The sequence below is a fragment of the Juglans regia genome, chromosome 7, assembly GCF_001411555.2.
Source record: "Juglans regia cultivar Chandler chromosome 7, Walnut 2.0, whole genome shotgun sequence".
In the NCBI taxonomy this organism is placed as follows: Eukaryota; Viridiplantae; Streptophyta; class Magnoliopsida; order Fagales; family Juglandaceae; genus Juglans; species Juglans regia.
This window is the reverse complement of record NC_049907.1, coordinates 48,234,573-48,253,488: the sequence shown is the minus strand read 5'-3', so window position 1 is coordinate 48,253,488 and position 18,916 is coordinate 48,234,573. Positions and strand designations below refer to the sequence as shown.

The 18,916-nt window shown below is 35.3% G+C and overlaps 4 protein-coding genes across 8 annotated transcripts; 1 reads left to right on the top strand and 3 right to left on the bottom strand.

The window, feature by feature from the left end:
• Positions 1 to 142: 142 nt before the first annotated feature.
• LOC108980852 (phosphoglucan phosphatase DSP4, amyloplastic-like) lies at positions 143 to 6,849 on the bottom strand. Of its 2 annotated transcripts, XM_018951883.2 has the most exons (14): positions 6,712 to 6,846; positions 6,538 to 6,607; positions 6,367 to 6,417; positions 5,202 to 5,304; positions 4,327 to 4,403; positions 4,156 to 4,232; positions 3,900 to 3,980; positions 3,418 to 3,550; positions 3,126 to 3,185; positions 2,664 to 2,720; positions 2,275 to 2,370; positions 1,667 to 1,726; positions 952 to 1,059; positions 143 to 418 (listed from the first exon to the last, which is right to left on the bottom strand). In XM_018951883.2, exons 1-14 carry the CDS (start codon positions 6,735 to 6,737, stop codon positions 284 to 286), a joined length of 1,134 nt encoding a protein of 377 aa, XP_018807428.1. In that variant the 5' UTR covers positions 6,738 to 6,846; the 3' UTR covers positions 143 to 283. The 2 variants fall into 2 exon arrangements, with proteins under 2 accessions (XP_018807428.1, XP_035547563.1); XM_035691670.1 differs by lacking the exon at positions 952 to 1,059 and having other exon boundaries at positions 6,712 to 6,849.
• Positions 6,850 to 7,499: 650 nt separating this feature from the next.
• On the bottom strand, positions 7,500 to 8,063 carry LOC108980847 (pectinesterase inhibitor 9-like). The gene has a single exon (XM_018951873.1). The coding sequence runs from the start codon at positions 8,061 to 8,063 to the stop codon at positions 7,500 to 7,502; it is 564 nt and encodes a 187-aa protein (XP_018807418.1).
• Positions 8,064 to 9,502: 1,439 nt separating this feature from the next.
• On the bottom strand, positions 9,503 to 12,579 carry LOC108980851 (protein GRAVITROPIC IN THE LIGHT 1-like). 4 transcript variants are annotated; one of them, XM_035692271.1, is made up of 3 exons: positions 12,139 to 12,579; positions 11,643 to 11,698; positions 9,503 to 10,988 (listed from the first exon to the last, which is right to left on the bottom strand). In XM_035692271.1, the coding sequence occupies exon 3, from the start codon at positions 10,921 to 10,923 to the stop codon at positions 9,655 to 9,657; it is 1,269 nt and encodes a 422-aa protein (XP_035548164.1). In that variant the 5' UTR covers positions 10,924 to 10,988; positions 11,643 to 11,698; positions 12,139 to 12,579; the 3' UTR covers positions 9,503 to 9,654. The 4 variants fall into 4 exon arrangements, with proteins under 4 accessions (XP_035548164.1, XP_018807425.1, XP_018807426.1 ...); XM_018951880.2 differs by lacking the exon at positions 12,139 to 12,579 and adding an exon at positions 11,786 to 12,088; XM_018951881.2 differs by lacking the exon at positions 12,139 to 12,579 and adding an exon at positions 11,906 to 12,088.
• A 3,034-nt stretch (positions 12,580 to 15,613) lies between these two features.
• Positions 15,614 to 18,474, top strand: LOC109007367. Its single transcript, XM_035691681.1, has 3 exons — positions 15,614 to 15,913; positions 16,408 to 16,618; positions 17,424 to 18,474. Exons 2-3 carry the CDS (start codon positions 16,419 to 16,421, stop codon positions 17,893 to 17,895), a joined length of 672 nt encoding a protein of 223 aa, XP_035547574.1. The 5' UTR covers positions 15,614 to 15,913; positions 16,408 to 16,418; the 3' UTR covers positions 17,896 to 18,474.
• The last annotated feature ends 442 nt before the right edge of the window (positions 18,475 to 18,916 follow it).

Below are 18,916 nucleotides of genomic sequence, written 5' to 3'. Positions count from 1 at the left end.
TTGCTTAGAAAATAAACAATATTGAATCTGAAAATCGACCTTTTTTTTTTTCGAATCAAATATCTCTTACGATATTTTAATGAAACAACATTAACAGGATAATCTTTGATTGCGAGAGATACTTCCACCCTGCACACAAATGACATGCCCAAAGCTATTTTCATTTACTAAAATATATTATCTTCAAACTTTTATTTATTGTGAGACAGAGGGTATTCATGCTGTTATTAGTAACAATTCGTACATTTATGTTATACCGACCACTTGAATCTACCTTCACCATCTACTGCTCATCATCAGGAAAAGCTTCAAGAAACTGTCTTACTTTCAGTCGTTCATCCTTTGTGAGACCAGGATCATCACCAGTCAATCTCTTCCTCAGGACTGCACTAAGACTATCTGGATTATCATCAAGAACCTGCAATGGGGAGAAACCGAGAGCACTACTGAAGAAGCACTATACTAACTTATAAAAAAAAAAAAAGCAGCACTATACTAACTTCTCATGCATCATGCAGGGATTTGAGAATGAAGACTGTCCAAAACCTAATCTGCCCTACCAGGGTTGGATCATGAATAAGCTCCAAGGATCAATATCAACTCAAACTAGAAAATACTGAACATAAATTACCCACCAACTAAATTTTGCCTGATATGCCAACAGTCATCGCTTTCTTTTCTCACACAAGAGGTTATTTACAAAAGAAAATCCACTTCCACAGCTAAGTAATCAATCATTATATTTTCATTACCAATTACTTCAACTCCCTTCAACGGAAAAGGTCTCTTAGCAACCCACAGGACAGAAAAAAAAAATGTGAGCAAGGAGATCTCAATTGGGATTATTGTTGTATAACTAACTTTCCCCCCTTTGAGGTAGAAAACGTTCTCTCCTTCTCTTTTTTTCTTTTTTTACTTTTTAGGTGTCATGCTATAAATTTTGAACCTTACTTCAACATAATTGTTGATGTGGTCATCTTTGTCGACGGAGGTTACAAGCTCATGCTTATTGAACGTCCATTCACCATCCACGATGTATTTGTACTCGTAGCGTCCTTCCTGATAAAGCACTAGTTAGTACATTTATTGCTCATTCACATGGATTTCCATTCCTAGAAACTGTTCGGTGCAGTGCAGCATTTTATATTGAGAGCTAGAAGAGATCCTTTCTGGAGTATCCAGGAATGAGTTTGTGACATCTCCAGAAAGCATCCTGAACCTTTTTGTGTCCATGATAAAAATATATTTGTTTCATTGAAGTCTCCAATATGATTAACACGATCTGTTCACAAAAAGATAGTGTCTTTCGAAGGGCGTGTATCAGAGACATACAACATCGGCAGAGGTTAAACCGATACAATACAAGTGCAATTCTAGGTGCTTTTATTTTCTTGGGCACCAATATCATAATGGTGTCATTCCATAGCTATTGATTCTTAAAGTTAAACATGTGTATTGCTGGATGATCACAGCATTATTTCCTAAAAATCTGAAATTAAAATGGAAAAGCAGTAAAGTTTGATGAATGAAGTCTTAGTCAGTAGAAAGCACAACAATTGTCAACATGAGAAATTTGAGTCAAGAAGGCAAGAACGTAAAGATGAGGACTTGGGAAGTTTTCACTTGTATATGAACAGAAATAAGGTCCATAATGCAACACACTTACTGGCAATTCCCTCCTAAGAATCCACAAACCCTGTTCCTCATCAAATTTCAAAGGTATTCTCTGCAAAGGTTCACAAGACAAAAGGATGAATAAAAAAAGCATGGATTTGTAATCCTACAAACTTTAACATGGAACAGATGATGAGTCCAATGCACATCCTGAGGGCTTCGTACAAGACCTTTCTCCATTTATCTTTCCTATTGGCTAGACAGAATAAATGAAAATCTGTACCTTAATACCAGATAAGCTTTACCGGTTGCCCAGACTGGGAGGACACCAGCACCATTTGATGCATGCTGGGCTAGAAGTCAGCTATTAACTGACATCAACTCATCTAACTTCTTAAAAGTCCAAAATGTCTTGCAAATACATCAATTCTCTCAATAAGTGCCCTTCGTGTAATTGCAATGAGCCAAAATGTCATTTCATGTTCTTAAAAGAGTGACATCCAGGTGTGAGTCACTCACAGGTTGAGAAAACTCTGTATTTTCCAAATTTTTACAATTGCCACAAGTGACAAGCTACACGAGTCATTTTTTAATGCTTTGATAAAGCATTCAAGAGAACTGTTGAAATCACAAAGCTGATTGTAAGTAGATGATCATTACCTGGCCCCATCCAATATCAAGTCCAGAAACCTCTACTGTTGAGTAATTAAGATCTTCCCACGTCAGAGTGACAAGCTTCTTCCTGAGGCCTGTAAGCTTTTAAGATGAATGAGCATGTAAACATCACAAGCAAAAATAAAAGATTTGAATTAAGAAAAATGTTTAAAATTATTGAAAATGAATAGTGCAGAATCTACTTTAAGATTTGCATTCATTTGGCCAGCACTGCAAAAAACCGTATCAAGTGAAAATCCAACCTAAAGCAAGTGAGCTGTTTGATAAGAACAATGACAAGGCAAAACGTCCAGATATGGGAGGAGAAAGCCAGACAATAAGATTTAGGGTTACCACTGCACCCAATAATATATGAGAAAAGAAACATGACTCACAATATCAGCAGTCGTACTTTTTATAGCATCCAGGTTTGGGGAGCATGAGCGTTTGCTCTGTAAGTAAGAAACAATGAGATATTTCAGAAACATGGTGAAGATAGACTATGGGCCTTTGACCCTTGGCCCTTTTTATCATTAATCTTCAATAGTAATTAACATCAGATTCTTGAAAAGGTATTGTCTTTTTGATAATACAGAACTTACAAGTCCAGAAAACTTCCGGATAATTAATGAAGTTACTGACATCAATAACTCAATAAAAACCTTCATCAACTCAAAAGTTGTTGAGTTTGGTTACTAAATCTAACATGCACAGACTTCTTCTCATGCCTTCAGATTTCCGCAATTGAACTTATTAACTTAAAGTTTGTAATATTCTTGGCGTAAGTGCATACACGTTTGTTGCAGCTAAAAGATGCACAAAAGATTTTAAAATAAATCAAATAAAGAAGCATTTACCAGCAGCAATTGGTGAGCTTCACCAAGTCTATAGTCCTGAACCCAGAACATGTATGCCAACTGAAATCCAAAACCATTTTTCAGAATGTTAGGAATGAAAAATCAATCATAGACCAGTATGAATATGATTTAATATGAGTATCCCTTAATGAATATGATTGTGAGTATTTAAAATTTAACGTTAGAAGCACCCCTTAACATCAACAATCATTCTAGAATATGATAGAGACTAGAGCTGAAGAAGAAAAACTGGTCAGAATGAAATCATAAATAAGGAATGAAACTGACATACAGCAACTGCAGGAGCTCTTCCAATTCCAGCAGTGCAATGTATATATGTTACGCCTCCATTTCGATTTATGGCCTTGTCTAATTTGCTAACAACAGCTGGAAGCCGTTTCCGTAAATCAAATGCATCAAAGTCCCTGCCACATCAAACATTAGGCCACTGTAGATGTGCTTGCATGTGCACACACATGTACACAAAGTGCTCAAAAAGTAATAATTTGCTACATGCACTGTTGCACACACATACAGGGCATGAATTAACATAATCAATTATTCTGGTAATGTGTGTAGAAACTAAACAATCTAGCAAATTTTGTCATCATCCATGTTCTTTAATAAATGTTTTAACACCAAGCCAGCACATTGCACTATATCCATTTTGGACAGCTCAACAAATAATATCAGTTTTGAGCTAAAAGAAGGCAAATATCAGCACAATGACGATCAACATATTATGGGTATGACTACTATCTCGCCACAACTAACCTTATCTCAGCACGCAAGTGTGTGATGTCATCGTACGTCTTAGCATAATCTCGAATGGCATTGATGTCAACCCCAAAATATCTGGATGCGCTAGTGAAGGAATTCAAAGCATGTTTTCTTGCTTAATCAAACTTGCCAGAGGCTACCTCGCACTCGATCGTTACAAATTTAGCAATAAACATCCCATGTAAAAAGAAGATAAAGAAAACAATTATAAGCTCAAATGGGAATTTAGCAAGAAAATTGTTTTGGATACTCCAAGTCTGGATCTTGCTGCAAGCAAAAAATGGTTTTCACTCCAATACTACGAAGCTTGTCAACATCTTCAGGAGTCTGTCAATTAGCAGTGGGAAGATGCAAAAATGATATAGTCTTATGATAAAAGGCAGAATCTATTCACATTGTGAAATTTAAGAAGAAGGATCACCTGTAGGCATGATCCCACAATCAAGTCCGGACTAATGAAGTTGTAGTTCATTCCTAATTCATGCCTATAGGTCAAGACTGTAGCAGACTGTGTTAGAAAGAAATGATGAGGTGTGCTAGAGACTCGGAGAGAGAGAGAGAGAGAGAGAGCAGGAATCCCAAGGTTAAGCCAATCTGTAGCTTAGCCATGAAGATCATATGCACCTAGTGTGATACCCCATATGATAAGGATAAGGGTAGGTGATGTATGAGATCACACGTTACTTGAGAATGAGAATTTCTTGCTTTTTATAAGGTTTCAATGGGAATCCAATTATATCATTGACTAGTCCTTTTGGAGTATAGGTCATGCGGTTTGGATCTTCCATTGGGGCATTACAAATGGTATCAGAGCCTATTCATTTCAGAAATGTGAGACTTGAGCCGTGTCACCTACGATGGACTGACCCGATGAGGACGTCGGGAATTTAAGTGGGGGAGATTGTAATATCTCATATGATAAGGATAAGGGTAAGTAGTGTATGAGATTCCATATTGCTTGAAAATGAGCAGTTCTTGCTCTTTATAAGATTTCAATGGGACTTCAATTGTATCATTGACTAGTCCTTTTGGAATATAGGCCATGTGGTTTGGGTCTTCCATTGGGGCGTTACACCTAGACTGTCAGGATATCTTAAGACAACCCGAGCATGATTCCACTGATCACAAAAAGTATGTTCATCTGGTGTCAAATTTTTCAGCAACCCTAGCCCAAAACTTCTAGCGTGCAAAATCATTAAGCAGCCTCTAACATGTAAAGACAATATATGCTGACCAAGTTCTCCTTCACGGCCTCATGCTAAAGCTAGAAAAAAGACCAAACCGAACTGAACGTACCAGCACCCATAGCTTCTGTCATATTGTTACTGTATATCTCGGACTTTTCCTCCTTCAAATTGGCACCACTTGCCTCAGCACTGGACGTGGGTCCCGAAATTGCCTACAAACAAACATGCCAATTTTCTTCTCTATGAAAAGCTTGAATGAAATCAAGCAACATGGTGACTGAAATCTCAAAATCATTACTTTCTCGCTGAAATGCAAATTATGTTCTTAAAACCATAGATACGAGCTTATAACAACTACCTGCAACAATTGAGACAAAGCAACGCCAATACATGACTGATTCAAATGAGCATTTTGAAGTTTCCTTGCACGAGTCGCTACTATTGTAGCAAATTGTGATGCAGGATGGACAATTCGATACTGTTATCGCAAAAGCCATATTTCTACAGTATTTTTTTTTTTTCGTATTTCCAGCCTTATTTGCCTCCTTTGAAATAAAGAAAGTAAAGCGGAAACTAATTTCCATTTAAAGAACGCAACCTTCTTCTAACCAAGAAGCCTATAGAAGCTTCAAATAAGACTAACCCCTTAAATGCTCCATATACCACAGGGATTTGTGTCCCAAGTTATACAGGGCAAAAAAAATGTACAATGGATTGTTAATCCCCCTGGCAGACTCCAAAGTAAACATGATTTTATTGGCTTGCCGTGTATTACACCATAAAACTTACCATGTTATGAAGGCTGCAGACTGTTGTAGATGCACTATATAATGGATAAGTATCCAGGGAAAACAAAATATTAATTCTTTGGAAATTTCGAATTTTGGCCCCATCGGAATCAGCATCAGGATTAGCTAACTGTAAAGCACAATAAAAGAATGCATTGCTCTTTATCTATATAGTGTGTGGGCGCGTGTGTGTGGACAAAATGTTCGAAAAGAATAAGATAATGAATTTTAGAAGATTACATCATATGCAAACATATTTACAGACGGAAACCACGGAATATTCGACCACATCAGAGATGCCCAATATATTTCAAATAAGAAATACAAGACTTGCAAAAATAACTCATACCACGTTAAACAACGTCATCTATATCTCAAACCAAAAAGGGGAAAAAGGAGTAAAAGTCCAAGCAATAATAGAAGGCATACAGATCACAAAATCAAAACTCGGAAAATATATTCAGAAGCTACGGTTTCTCATGTTACCTTGAGCGCCATGCTTCGTCGTAGTTGTAGACCAGCACTACTCATCACTCCCTGCATTAAATCCTAAAATCTTGTCAAATTACGTACACGCATGAATATATACATAAACACACTCATATAAATACATCCATCTACTTATAAGCACACGAAGAGAGTAGAAGATGAGTGCACCAGTGCGTTGACAAGGGAGTAAGGATTTCGCTGATGGCTTTTGAAGCTTTGCAGAGGCAAGGCAGGGGCACTGAAATTCGAAAAATAAATAATATTACATTAGGAAGAAAATTAACTGGTAAGATAATTAAAAGGAAAACAAAATCAGAGAGTGTAAGAAATGTTGAAGCAGACCTCGGAAGATTCTGAAGACAGTTCATATCTGATCGGAGAGGAAGAAAAAATATCTGCAGATAACAGAGAGACTCGTGTACCGTATTTGCTCTATTCGTAATGATATTTTCTCTTCGTCGGTTTTTATACAGGCGTTGGGTCTTCGTTGGCTAAAAAATAGAATAACAATGCTACTTGTTTGATCTCAGAAACTGTTTGGATGGAGCTTTCATTATTATTTATAATTCTTAACTCTTAAATTTTATTATTATTTATAAATCATTTTAATTCCTCTCATTTTATTTTTAAATACAAACACTTCATGATATGGCCCATATATCATTTTGTTATTGATATAATATTTTTTAAAATATTTTAATAATAATATATTTATAAGAATTAAATAGATTCAATGTAATATATTATTAGATTAATAAAAAAAAATCTTTTATAATTTAATATAACATATCAAAGTCATCTTAATTTATAATATTTTTTAATTTATTTATAAATTAATCATTTATCCTTAAAAATCAAATACTTGTCTTAGAGCCTGTATTCTCCAAAATGACATTGTTACATTCATAGAGAAAACTCACCTAGCTTTTGTACGATAGTGTTAAAGTATTTTAAAATTTTTTTACAGTATTTTTTTTTATTTTTTTAAATATAAAAATATAAAAAATACAATACTAAAAAATAAACAAATATAAATATTTAAAAAAATTTACATGCCTTGATTAAGTATATTCATAACTATATTACAAGAACAACATAAGCCCGTTTTTTACATGCATCCACAAAAGTCCTCAAGGCTTCTTGGCCCGAGCAACTCTATACCTTGCCGCATATCGATGAAACAAGGCTAAAGCATTACTAGTAGCCTGCACCACATTCAAGACTTTTCCCTTGATCGTGGCCTTCAACTTACTCATATTACGTCCCGGCAACTCATCTAAACAAGTGCTTACATCGGTTAAGGCAGCACTAACCCAAGTCTCAACGTTACTTATGTGCCAAAAGAAATCATCTCCTACTGGTTCATGCCCCAAGCGACGGAGCTCTATGATAGATTGGCTAATTTGTTCCACACTATCGTTGATTTCCGCCAAGCAATCTTTCACAGCTTGGTATCCCTTGGCCTTGCTTGCCTCGAGTTCTTTGGCCGCTTTCAACATGTATGCTTTTGTATTCAAAGCACGGTAGAGGCTCACAGACAAAGCTAGGTGAGCCAATTGCTCTGGACTTTGTATGTTAGCATTAGCATAACCACAGAGGTATTTGATACAAAGAGTAGGATAGCGGGTGGTGCGGCATGAGGCCTCGATGTACGCTCTTGATCGGGAACGTCTAGCAAAGGCTGATTCCGCCATGACAGACATAGAAAAGAGACAGAAAAAGAAAAGCAGCAAAGAAAAGTCAAGTTGTGCCATTTTAGTTGAGGAAATGACATGGGTTTTGGGAAGCTTTTATGTAGGACTGTAAGTTTATAACGTGCAGTTTACGTGCATTAAGCACGAATAATGGAGTATTGGGATAAGATCACAAAATGAAATAGTATTATCTTATTTGCAACTGATCGTTGAAATTAAAAGCATCAAGCATGCATTGCATGGTATCTTAGGAGTGAAGACGCTTTAATTAGCTGGACTTGCCTTGATCATACCCATCCTCGACATCACTGACAAGGCACGTGGGAAAATACTACTCAAATGTCTGTAATTATATTTTACTTATAATTCGTTGTACGACTTTCCAACTTGAGAAGATGATAATCACGAATATTACACGAACACGTTCCCCTAATGCTTAACGTGAAATGAAGGAAACTTGTTTTTTGTTGCTTTTTGTAAATTGTGTTGACTTTTGAACAAGAACTAGAAGGAGAGGTCATCATGTTTTGTTATTATTCCTCTAAACTGTTAGATGAATCCACTTGAAAGTGCCCGCGATGCCCACGGTACTTGTCCACAGAAAGTATTACAAATGAAAATTGTTCAGTCAACGCAGTTGTAATATTAATGTTGAGAATCTAGAGACATGGATTATAAAATATTGAGTCTGAAATTATATAGCAAGTGGTGACAACTCCTCAATCATGTGGGACTAAGAGTGATCTTCCAGCACAAAATACCTGCAAACTCAATCAAGGTCCACTTTTCCGTTGGTGCAATTATTGGAACTATTCAAAAGAGAGTTAAATTAATCTCTCTCTCTCTTTAAGTATAACTTAAAAAAGGATCTTGCAATCTTGAATCTCTAATCATATCCGTTAATCAGAGCTTGAATAAGCTAGGATGGGTTGGCCGTAGGAAGATAACATTGAAAGGAAAAACTAAACTCTTACCATTATACATAAGCTAAGTAGCACATAAGCCATGCAATGCAACCATAAGGAAGACTAGTGGCAATGATAATTGAAGGCATATATATTCAGAGATTTGGGGTCTTCTATGGGCCCTAAAATGGCAATTCTTTATGGTTCAAACCGCACTAAAAGGTAGGGCACTTTCCATTTTTACAAAAACTTGTATACCAGAAAAAAATCAATCAGCTAGCCCAATTGCTTCCAAGATTCTGCAAGCTCGAATGGTGCCATGAGATTTCCACTGGGGTGCAAATATGCCAGACAAGTTATGAACTCATGGTATTAATTGCCTATCTGCTATTAAATGCACCAAACACCCAGCCCAACACGTACCCCCACACAGAGGGAGAGGGAGAGGGAGAGGGAGAGGGAGAGGGGGAGAACCCAATCCAACACGCACATGCACACAGAGAGGGAGCCAGGAGACGGAGAGAGAGAGAGAGTGAACCCTTGGACAGGTAATTAAAAGCTATTCATCTCCAAACCAGTTATTACTATTACATAAGATACAGAGACAAAATACAGTATAGGAAAAGCAACACATCAAACATACATACCACACTCATCTGGACGAAGATTTGCATACACATGCCAAGTCATTCGGCAACCTTCATACCCGAGAGATAAACTTGACTCTGGATCACACTACCCCCAATCCAAAAACCAGGCATCACCATTAGTCCAACCTTGGGCTTTTGATCACTTTCATCCAGTATCAAATTCTTCACCACACTTTCCATATAAACCTCAGAGAATTCAGTCCCTCTCTTAACCTGAAAGACCTTGACATTGGGATCAAACGAATAGGCTAGCCTATGCAAAAGCCAGATTGACTTCGCCAGTTTTAGAAAAGCCTGGTAAAATGGAGTCCTTGGATGCCCACCCCCCATTACATAATTTCGCTGATCTAAATTTCCAAAGAACGAAGCCTCCATCTTTGGGTGAACCACCAGTAGGTACTTGCTCCTGCAAAATTTTCCAAAAATGGAATCTGGATTTTGGCCTAGCATGTCCACTGGATCCATCTCCCTTAGAGCAAGAAATTGGTGGAAGAAGCTGTCTTTATTGACCATAAGATTGTCTGATTTGATAGAGAAGCTTGCCTGCTGAAAGCCACTGAACATTCTTTGGCAGATATGGGACTCAAACGCATATTTTTTATGGGCTCTTTTTGCATAAATGACATCAGGTTCAATTGAGTTTGCTGCAGCATCAAGATCCCATCCAGCTGCTTTCATCATATTTATCAATGGCTTAGAAAAATCATGAATGGCTTTGAAAGCAGCTTCTACAGCAGATGCAAAGAGATCAGGGGTTAGATCTACAGGGAAAAATCCATTTTCATCTGCAGAACCTTCTGATTCTTTTGTTGACAAGCCCCTAAGCTTAAGATTCTTTTCCAGTTTCGCCCGCCTCTGGTTTGCCTCCTCAATCTGCTGCTGTAACTGAAGAACCTCAGAATCTTTATTCTGAATTTCAGACTGAAATTTCTTCACCATAACCTCATAGGTTTTCAGCAGGCTCTGTTGTTCTTGGATCTCTGCAGCTAAACGAGAGTCCTGTGGAGAAACACATACTGGTTTGGGGTTTTTCTCCCTGTACAAGTGCTTGAGTTCAGACAGGTTCTTCAGCTCAGAAATTACAAGTTTATCGGCAACTTGGATTTTATCAGGGTCATAGGGAGTGTGAGCAGCTTGAAGCTGGATGTAAGCTGACTTCAGGGAGGAGATGTTTGTAAAAATCTTGGATATAAGGGATTCCATAGCTTCAGGATTCTGATTCGTGGCCTCTTCCATGGGTTGTGGGTGGACCTTCTGGTTGCTGCTCTCACGGAGTTGGGAATCTTTTGCTCCAGTGGGTAGCATAGCTAATTCCAATGACAAGGTAGCTGAATAGGCTTCCTTCAGAGCGAACACCGGTGCTAGACAACCTGCAATTTCCCACATGAGTGTTGCTATTGGCATCTGCTGAAAATCAAAAGGATTATAAAACAAAAGCATACTGCAGCTACATAAAAAGATCATTTCAAAGAAATTCACATAGTTTGGGAATTCACACGGAACTATGCTTCTATTTTTGATATGGCTCCAGAAGGACTTTTGTTACCTGGTTCACGTAGAAAGATAAGTTTAAAAAAAATTCCGAAAAATCTGGCTGCACGAGCAGCCAGATCTTAATGCACTGTGTAACAATAATCCATAATGCTCCAGAGGTAGATTCCAATGATCTTAGTATTTGAGTCACCAACAAATTCCATGTTTGCAATTGATACTAAAGAATCCTTCTTAACAGAAAAACGGCTCAAAGTAAATCAGTCTCAAGAAAAGCCAAGTCACCGCTAATGCTAAGATTAATTTTGTTAAAACAAAAAAAAATAAAGCAAAAACTTTAAGGGACAAATGAACACCAAGGACAGGTAACATAGAAAATCTCAGAAGGAAATCACAAGTAAAAGCGTATCTCATGTAAATACCCAATACGCCAAAAAATCTCCATTTATCGCTTTATTTGTGTGATACGAAACCAGTAAACTAGCAAAAAAAAAAGAAGAAGAAGAAGAAAGAAAAGGGCATGAGCTGCCTACCTACAAAGACCGCAAATGAGGTCCAGGATTGCCCCAGCAAGCATAATACCCTGCAGCTAAAGTTTCGCAAACAAAGAAACAAACTTAAATATATAATTTAATCACTCGCGGCGTAATGTATCTTCCTATACAGAATAACATACAATTTAATTCATCGAGGATTTCGAATCGACTCAATCGGTAGATTGATTGGGCCCGACTCGTATAAAATATTTCTCTCGATTATTCTCGGGAAGCAAAGGGAGATAGAAGTAGAAATCTACCGACCCAGGGTCCCAGAGAACTCGGCGAAGGAGCAAGGACAAGCAGAGCTGTGAATAGCCGAAGCTCCGTTAAGACTCGCCTCTGATAAATTGAAAACCCCAAAACTCAAATGGGGAAGCCTATAGACTTTGCTGTTTTTAATTTGAAAAAAGCTTCAAATCGGATGAGGTGTAAATGTAAGATTTACACCCTTAAATTAGAGATAGACACGTAAGTGATTTCATAAATTTACCTTAAAACCGGTCAGATACTCAAATTTTTTTCTGTCCCTCTCTACCTCTCCTGCTCTCAGCAAACTCTCTCTCCTGAGTCCTGAGTCCTGAGTCCTGAGTCTCCTCACTCGACAAACTCTCTCTATCTTTCTTTGCAAGCTCTATTTCTCCTCGCTCTAAGCAATCTCTCTCTCTCTCTCTCCAACCTGGATTTTCTGTCGGTCTCTCTCTCCTCAACAAAGGCTCTCTCTCTCTTCTCGCTTTGTGAGAAATTAAGCCGGAAGAAATGAAATTCATCAAATAGAGTTGGATTCGTTGTGGGAGATTACTGGGACTTTATTATTGGGTGGTTGGGCATTTATGTTTTGGTTTGTGAAGAGAGTGAACGAGGGGTATTATATGGGTAGAATGGGAGAAATGGCATCCCTTCTCATCCTGGTCATTTGGTTTTCTTCAATTGTCCAAGTGATTTGGGTTTGTCTTAATAAATTTGCAGTCCCATTGAAAGGCCGACAGGCTTGATGACAGCAAGAGAGCTTGAGGGAAATCTCCATGATGGAGACGAGCTTCAGCTGTGTGACTACGTTGCTCCGCATTTCGTTTTATCCGCTGCAGTTGTATCTATGATAATAAAATTTAAGGAGCAACGTGGCTGTGTCTCATTGAAGTAAATTCCACTTAAACACCCGTCCGGCCCGAAGACCCTCTCGTATTATTTCTCAACTTCTATTAACAACATCCAATATAAGGTATCACTTTATAAAAAAATGAATTTTTTATTTAAATCTTAACTTTAATATAATTAATCTTTAATTAAAATATATATTTCATTAGACGCCAAAATACATTGAGTTATAACCAATAATTACAAACAATGCATGTCGAGTAGAGCTTTAAAATCTATTTTTTAAAATTAAATTATATTACTTAAATGGTGTATAATTTAATGATAGTCTAATTTATAATATTGTTATGTGTATATGTGTATGTGCCCAAACCGAAAGCTATTGTGCCCAGCTTTGTGTTACCATCTTGGACACGTTCCATCTCCCTATCCTCACGAATCGATTAGATCCAGAATATCAATTTTAGTCAAATGGATTCGTCCTCTCTTTGTATGTTTAAGTTAAACATAGATGGCACTTCCAAAAGCAACCCTAGTCTTGCATGTTGTAAGGGAGTTCTACGTTCTCATAGTTCTTTCATTGTTCGGTCAGGTTGGGATATCAAGATACTCTTATCATATCTCATCTCAATATTAAACACTATAAGTATAAATATTTTTTAATTTCAAATTTTTAATTTTTTTATCTAAATATTACCTAATTATTATAACTTTCTTAAATAATCAAACAAAATAAAATAAAAATCAATTTTTACAAATCTAAGAAAAAAAATTATATTATCAACTTTGTATTACCGATCTTATTGTAGAACTCAGACTATATTCTTATTGTTAATTGGTTAAATAATAATTTGTTGCTCCTTAGTCCTATTTCAATACGTGGGATGGCAATCTTCGTTTAAAAAGTGATTTCCATTTTGATATATTTCATGTATATAGATAAGACAATGCATTACATGATAGCCTAGTTTCATTCGGTGCAATGGGCAATACAGTTTTTTCTCCCTTTATGAATTATATAAACACATGATTGGTATATTTTATTTGGATCATACAATAACTCTCATGTTGCATCATTAAGTTTATTTTATTTTGTTCTCAATTGTAACTAGTTTTTATTAAAGATTATGTTTTTTTTAGGAATCCAGTTTTGAGATTTCTGGAATCTCCTTGCTCATTTTTGTATAAGATATTCATCCGTTATAAGTGAGGACTAATCAATAAAATTATGATGTTGTCCTCTTCTTTGAAAAAAAAAACATGTGTGTGTGTGGTGTATATGTGCTAATATTACATTTTTGTTCTTTTTAAATTCAAAATGAAAAATAATTAATTTATAAGGTATCTTAAATGAGCTCCAGAATTAACAAATAATAAATTTGCAATTAGATTAATTTTTATTTCCTATAAACTTTATTTTATATATCTCCCTTAAAAGAACATTTAAACAGATAAATTAAATGAGCACGTCATATTATTCTTAAATAAATATATGCAACGATCCATTGTTCTTAACTTTTGGAGGAAGAAAGAACTATGTAGTGGGGAATTCATTATTATTCATGATTATTTTGAATTTTAAGGATCAAGGAAAACACCATCATATATCATAATAATTTAATTGCTCATCATCGCATTTTTTTTTAAATAATAATCTCATCATTAATTATTAAATATTTTTAGAATACCTAACTATGGTATTCTTATTATATTACAAGACGTCATGTTAATTAAAATTGATATTTATATAAATAATTTTAATTAATATGATATATTATAATAAGATAAAAGTAATATGCCATCTATATTTTGAAATTATTTAATAATTTTTAATTATATATATATATATTAAATGGCAACACATAAGAGAACAACTAGCAACTCGGCCGAAACACAAGTATTTGAATCAATATTTCGGTGACTATTTCGGATACGGTTTCGAAATAATTTATATATAAATAAATTGTATATATAAATATATATAAATTATATTTTAAAATAATAATTTATATATAAATAAATTATATATAAATTATAAATAATCTGATTTAAATTGAAGATAAAAAATAAGTTTACTGTTTGGAAAATTAGAAAAAAAAAAAGAAGAGTAAAAGCCGAAATATGATATATCGGCTAGTACGGCCGAAATTATGCCTAGTACAAAATAAGGTTCTTTTATGTATCAGCTACTTAGCCTTGTTTGTTTTCCAAAAACATCTCATCTCATCTCATCTTATCTCACCTCATCATTACAATTTTTTCAAATCTCCACACAAAATAAAATAAACAATTCAACTTTTTCAAATCCCAAAACAACAATAATATTAAAAAATATATTTTAACAATATTTTATTCAACTTTTTAACTTTAATCTCAACTCATCTCATCTCATCTCTGAAAACAAACGGGTCCTAATTGAAACTACATATTTCTACCATACTGACCAGTACAAAATGAAATTCAAGACACAAATTTAAATAGCAGCTGAAAGTATTGTTACCTGGTCTATCTAAAAATTTACTGCTCAATGGTCCTCTTGAAGCGTCACAACCACATAGTGCCATGTGATTGATTGAAAAAAATAAAATAAAAATATATTTAAATTAAAAGGCATCCCAAAATATAAAAAAGAAAAATTTTAAAAATTTAAATTCTTTTTACTTATTTTTTATATGTTTAATATACAATGACACATATTTACCATTTTAGTTATATAAATATTATATAAAAATAAATTTATAAATTGATGTGTTTTGATATAATATGTAAAATTATAAAAAAAAATATAACAAATTCTATAAAATCATATTAATTTATAAATTTTTTTTATATATATTTTTTTTATATGTAGCAGCCACCGTCGAACAAAAACTTTGGTATCGTCAAGTAGCATTATTGCAGCAAAATGTAGGAGATACGACCAGCACACAGACCATAAGCATAAAGGATTTCATTTTGGTATCTAAACGATCTACAGTTTATATAGCCAAAAGCAGAGTGGAGTCCGTAATCCGTATCCCTATCTAATCTTCCATGGAAACACCCAGTTCTCCCTTAATAAGGCCAGTAACGAGAATCTCTCCTTAACGTACACGATTTATCCATAGCAGAGGAAGGAGAGGAAACGCAAAGTCGAATCTCAGAACTCAACTGGCCCTGAATTTTGTATTGTAAGAATACCTATTTTTCCCCCCTCTCTGAGTTTTGCTAACCACATTATTTGTAATATACCCATTATCCAGATTCAGCAATCCATATTGGCCTTTATTATCTGAATGATTTTCGAATAAACCCATTCGCTATTTGTTACGACCGAGTTTACTCCCTTGCTTTTTGCCGGTCTCTTTGGGGCCGTTTCTTAGGTTTCTGTTTTTATGTTTATGGTTTGTTTTGTGTAATTTTGCCAGATTAGTGGAAAAAACCCAACAAGGAATAGCTGTGCAAATCTCCCAGATATCAAAGAAATAATGGAAAAAGGGAGATGCACTATATTTATTCTAAAAATTAATGAAAACTAAGAGGAATCATTAGACTTGAGGGTAGGAAGAATAAGAAAGAATACAATAATGTTTTCTGTAATACAGAGTTAATAGTTTCTTTGTGGCTGCAGTTATATTTATTTTCTCTACGGTCTTTATAATATATAGAAAATGGTTTATTGTAGGTTTTCTTTTCATGTTAATGGCCATTTCGTTCACTTTGCCCAACTATCAAAGAAATGTTAAGCTTCAATTTTCAAAGCAAGCTGTCGGCTCAAGAGTTGCAATTGTTTGCTTTGCGTCAAGCCTCCATCAAACTACTGCACTTGGTCAGAAACTCCACTCTAAGTGCAGTTTCTATCATGTAGCCCATCCATCTATGGTCGAAAATTCCAAGTAAGTCTCTATGGCAACTGGTCTTCAAATTTGATGCTTTCAGTAGTTAGTGCTGTTAGGATTTGGTGAAATATTTCACGGGATACCAATGCATGGTTCAATGTCTTTGTAGAAAGGCAGTGGGGCATAATGGTATCATACGCATTAAATTTGGTGAACGTTGTGTGGTGCACGGGACCGGGGTTTACTCTACAAGGGTGGGTCCAAAAGGCCCTACCTTGGAGAGGTTTCCCGACATAAAAAAAAAATTGGTGAACGTTGTTTGCATCATTGGCCATTGCTTTGTTTGCATTAGAATCTCATTATTTTATATGCCTGTTGATTTGGTTTTCAACTTACTGCTCTATCAAATCCAAATGTCCATGTTAAAAACTCCTAGTTCGTGGAAGACTAAGGGCTCGTTTGTTTTCAGAGATGAGATGAGATGAGTTGAGATTAAAATTAAAAAGTTGAATAAAATATTGGTAGAATATATTTTTTAATATTATTGTTGTTTTGGGATTTGAAAAAGTTGAATTGTTTATTTTATTTTGTGTGGGGATTTGGGAAAGTTGTAATGATGAGGTGAGATGAGATGAGATGTTTTTGGAAAACAAACAAGGCCTAAATTACATCCATTTTCTCCTCTTCTTTTTCTTGTTACTTTCTTTTTTTATTATTATCTGAAGAAAATCTTGTTTTTTTCTTCAAAAGATAGCATGTGATGTTTCTTCTTGGGAAAAGCTTTTTCCACTTTATGGCAGAGATTGCAAATTAATTAAATTGTCTTTGCTTATAACTTTAGAACTCTGTGTGATCTGTTCAGAAGGATGACCTGGTCTATTGGAAGTAATGTGGATAGCAGTGGATTTGATCCTTCTCCTGCAAATAGCCCCAATGGCGGAACCCGTTTAATAAGGGCCATCCGAACTATTCAAACCAAGATAGGTGCAAGAATTCAGGAGATAAGGAAAGATCTTCCCACGAAATTACTGTTTTTCTTGGTTGGATTTTACTGTGCAACTGCATTTGCTACTGTTATTGGGCAAACAGGAGACTGGGATATTTTATCTGCTGCCTTGGCTGTGGTTGTTGTTGAGGGCATTGGGGCCCTCATGTATAGGGCTTCTCTTCCTTTAGTGAGCAAGATTAAGAGCCTGATCACCATGTTTAACTATTGGAAGGCTGGCCTTTCACTAGGTCTCTTCTTGGATTCATTTAAATATGGAATGGATGACATATTTGGGTCAAGTAATCCCTTTACTTTTGAAATAGATTTGTTCCACATAATCTTTTAGCACTTGGCTCTTCGAATGCTGTTGACTGTACTTTCTGGCCAAGCATGGTGGAGTGCTTGGAAAGCATGGGTTGGGATATGACTGCACCTGTGGTGGTAATGTTGCGAGTTTAAAGCTGCATACAGAAAGTGAGGATCATTTTGCTCATGGGATAAGGCATTAAGGATCAGCGTGATGAATTCATCAACAAATTATGGCCTTGGATAAATCAGTTGAACTTACGAAAAGAAGTCTGCTCCCTTTGCCTGCCTTATACTGGATTCTGTTGGCATTTTTCTGGAAGTGAAAATTATTGCTTTGCACTTGGTGGAATTCTACCAGCCATCAGGACCTAAAAATCTGTTGCGATGTGAAGATATCGAGGTGGCCTTACATTGCTGGGTTTGAACATAATTCATATTTCTCACAAGCATTTGATTGGTCTCTTGCAGAAATAAGGAAGTTAAAGAAAAAAGATCAAGCTGTGCACTTAGTTAGTCAGCGGATTAGTTATTGCTGGTTGTGTTTGCAGGATACTGGCTTTTACTTGCTACACTTGCACGCGGTTACAATTTACCAAAGTTATAAGCTTTCAAGGCATTTTACTTGCAAAAATAAAAAGAGTTTCCGGGCATTTTTGTTCATTTCAGTCCTTAGCCCCTATTTGGATTGAGAGATGAGATAAGATGAGTTAATATAATTTTAGACGAGTTGAATAAAATATTATTTTTTAATATTATTATTATTTTAATATTTAAAAAAATTGAATTGTTTATTATATTTTGTATAAAAATTTAAAAAAATTATAATAATGAGATCACTTCTCAATCCAAACGAAGTCTTAAAGAAAGGCAAATCCTGTTTAACGTGGTGGATTGTTAAATTAGAAATTAGAATATGAAGTCAAGAATTTGATAAACAATATTCTGGGAAGTGTTTTTTTTTTTATTCAGTCATATAGTTCACTTGTAATGATTCAGTTTTGGGTTCGATTACATATATTTGATACTGACAAGGAAAACCTTCGACTCTTGTTGAACAT

Bases quoted from the DNA above. Each gene is read 5' to 3' on its own strand.
- LOC109007367 (XM_035691681.1), top strand. From the start codon at position 16,419: ATGTTAATGGCCATTTCGTTCACTTTGCCCAACTATCAAAGAAATGTT. The intron at 16,619-17,423 runs GTAAGTCTCTAT...TGATCTGTTCAG, and splicing joins TCTATGGTCGAAAATTCCAA to AAGGATGACCTGGTCTATTG.
- LOC108980852 (XM_018951883.2), bottom strand. From the start codon at position 6,737: ATGAACTGTCTTCAGAATCTTCCGAG. The intron at 6,608-6,711 runs GTCTGCTTCAAC...TTCGAATTTCAG, and splicing joins TGTCTTCAGAATCTTCCGAG to TGCCCCTGCCTTGCCTCTGC. The intron at 419-951 runs GTAAGGTTCAAA...TCCCCATTGCAG, and splicing joins ACATCAACAATTATGTTGAA to GTTCTTGATGATAATCCAGA.
- LOC108980847 (XM_018951873.1), bottom strand. From the start codon at position 8,063: ATGGCGGAATCAGCCTTTGCTAGACGTTCCCGATCAAGAGCGTACATC.
- LOC108980851 (XM_035692271.1), bottom strand. From the start codon at position 10,923: ATGCTACCCACTGGAGCAAAAGATTCCCAACTCCGTGAGAGCAGCAAC.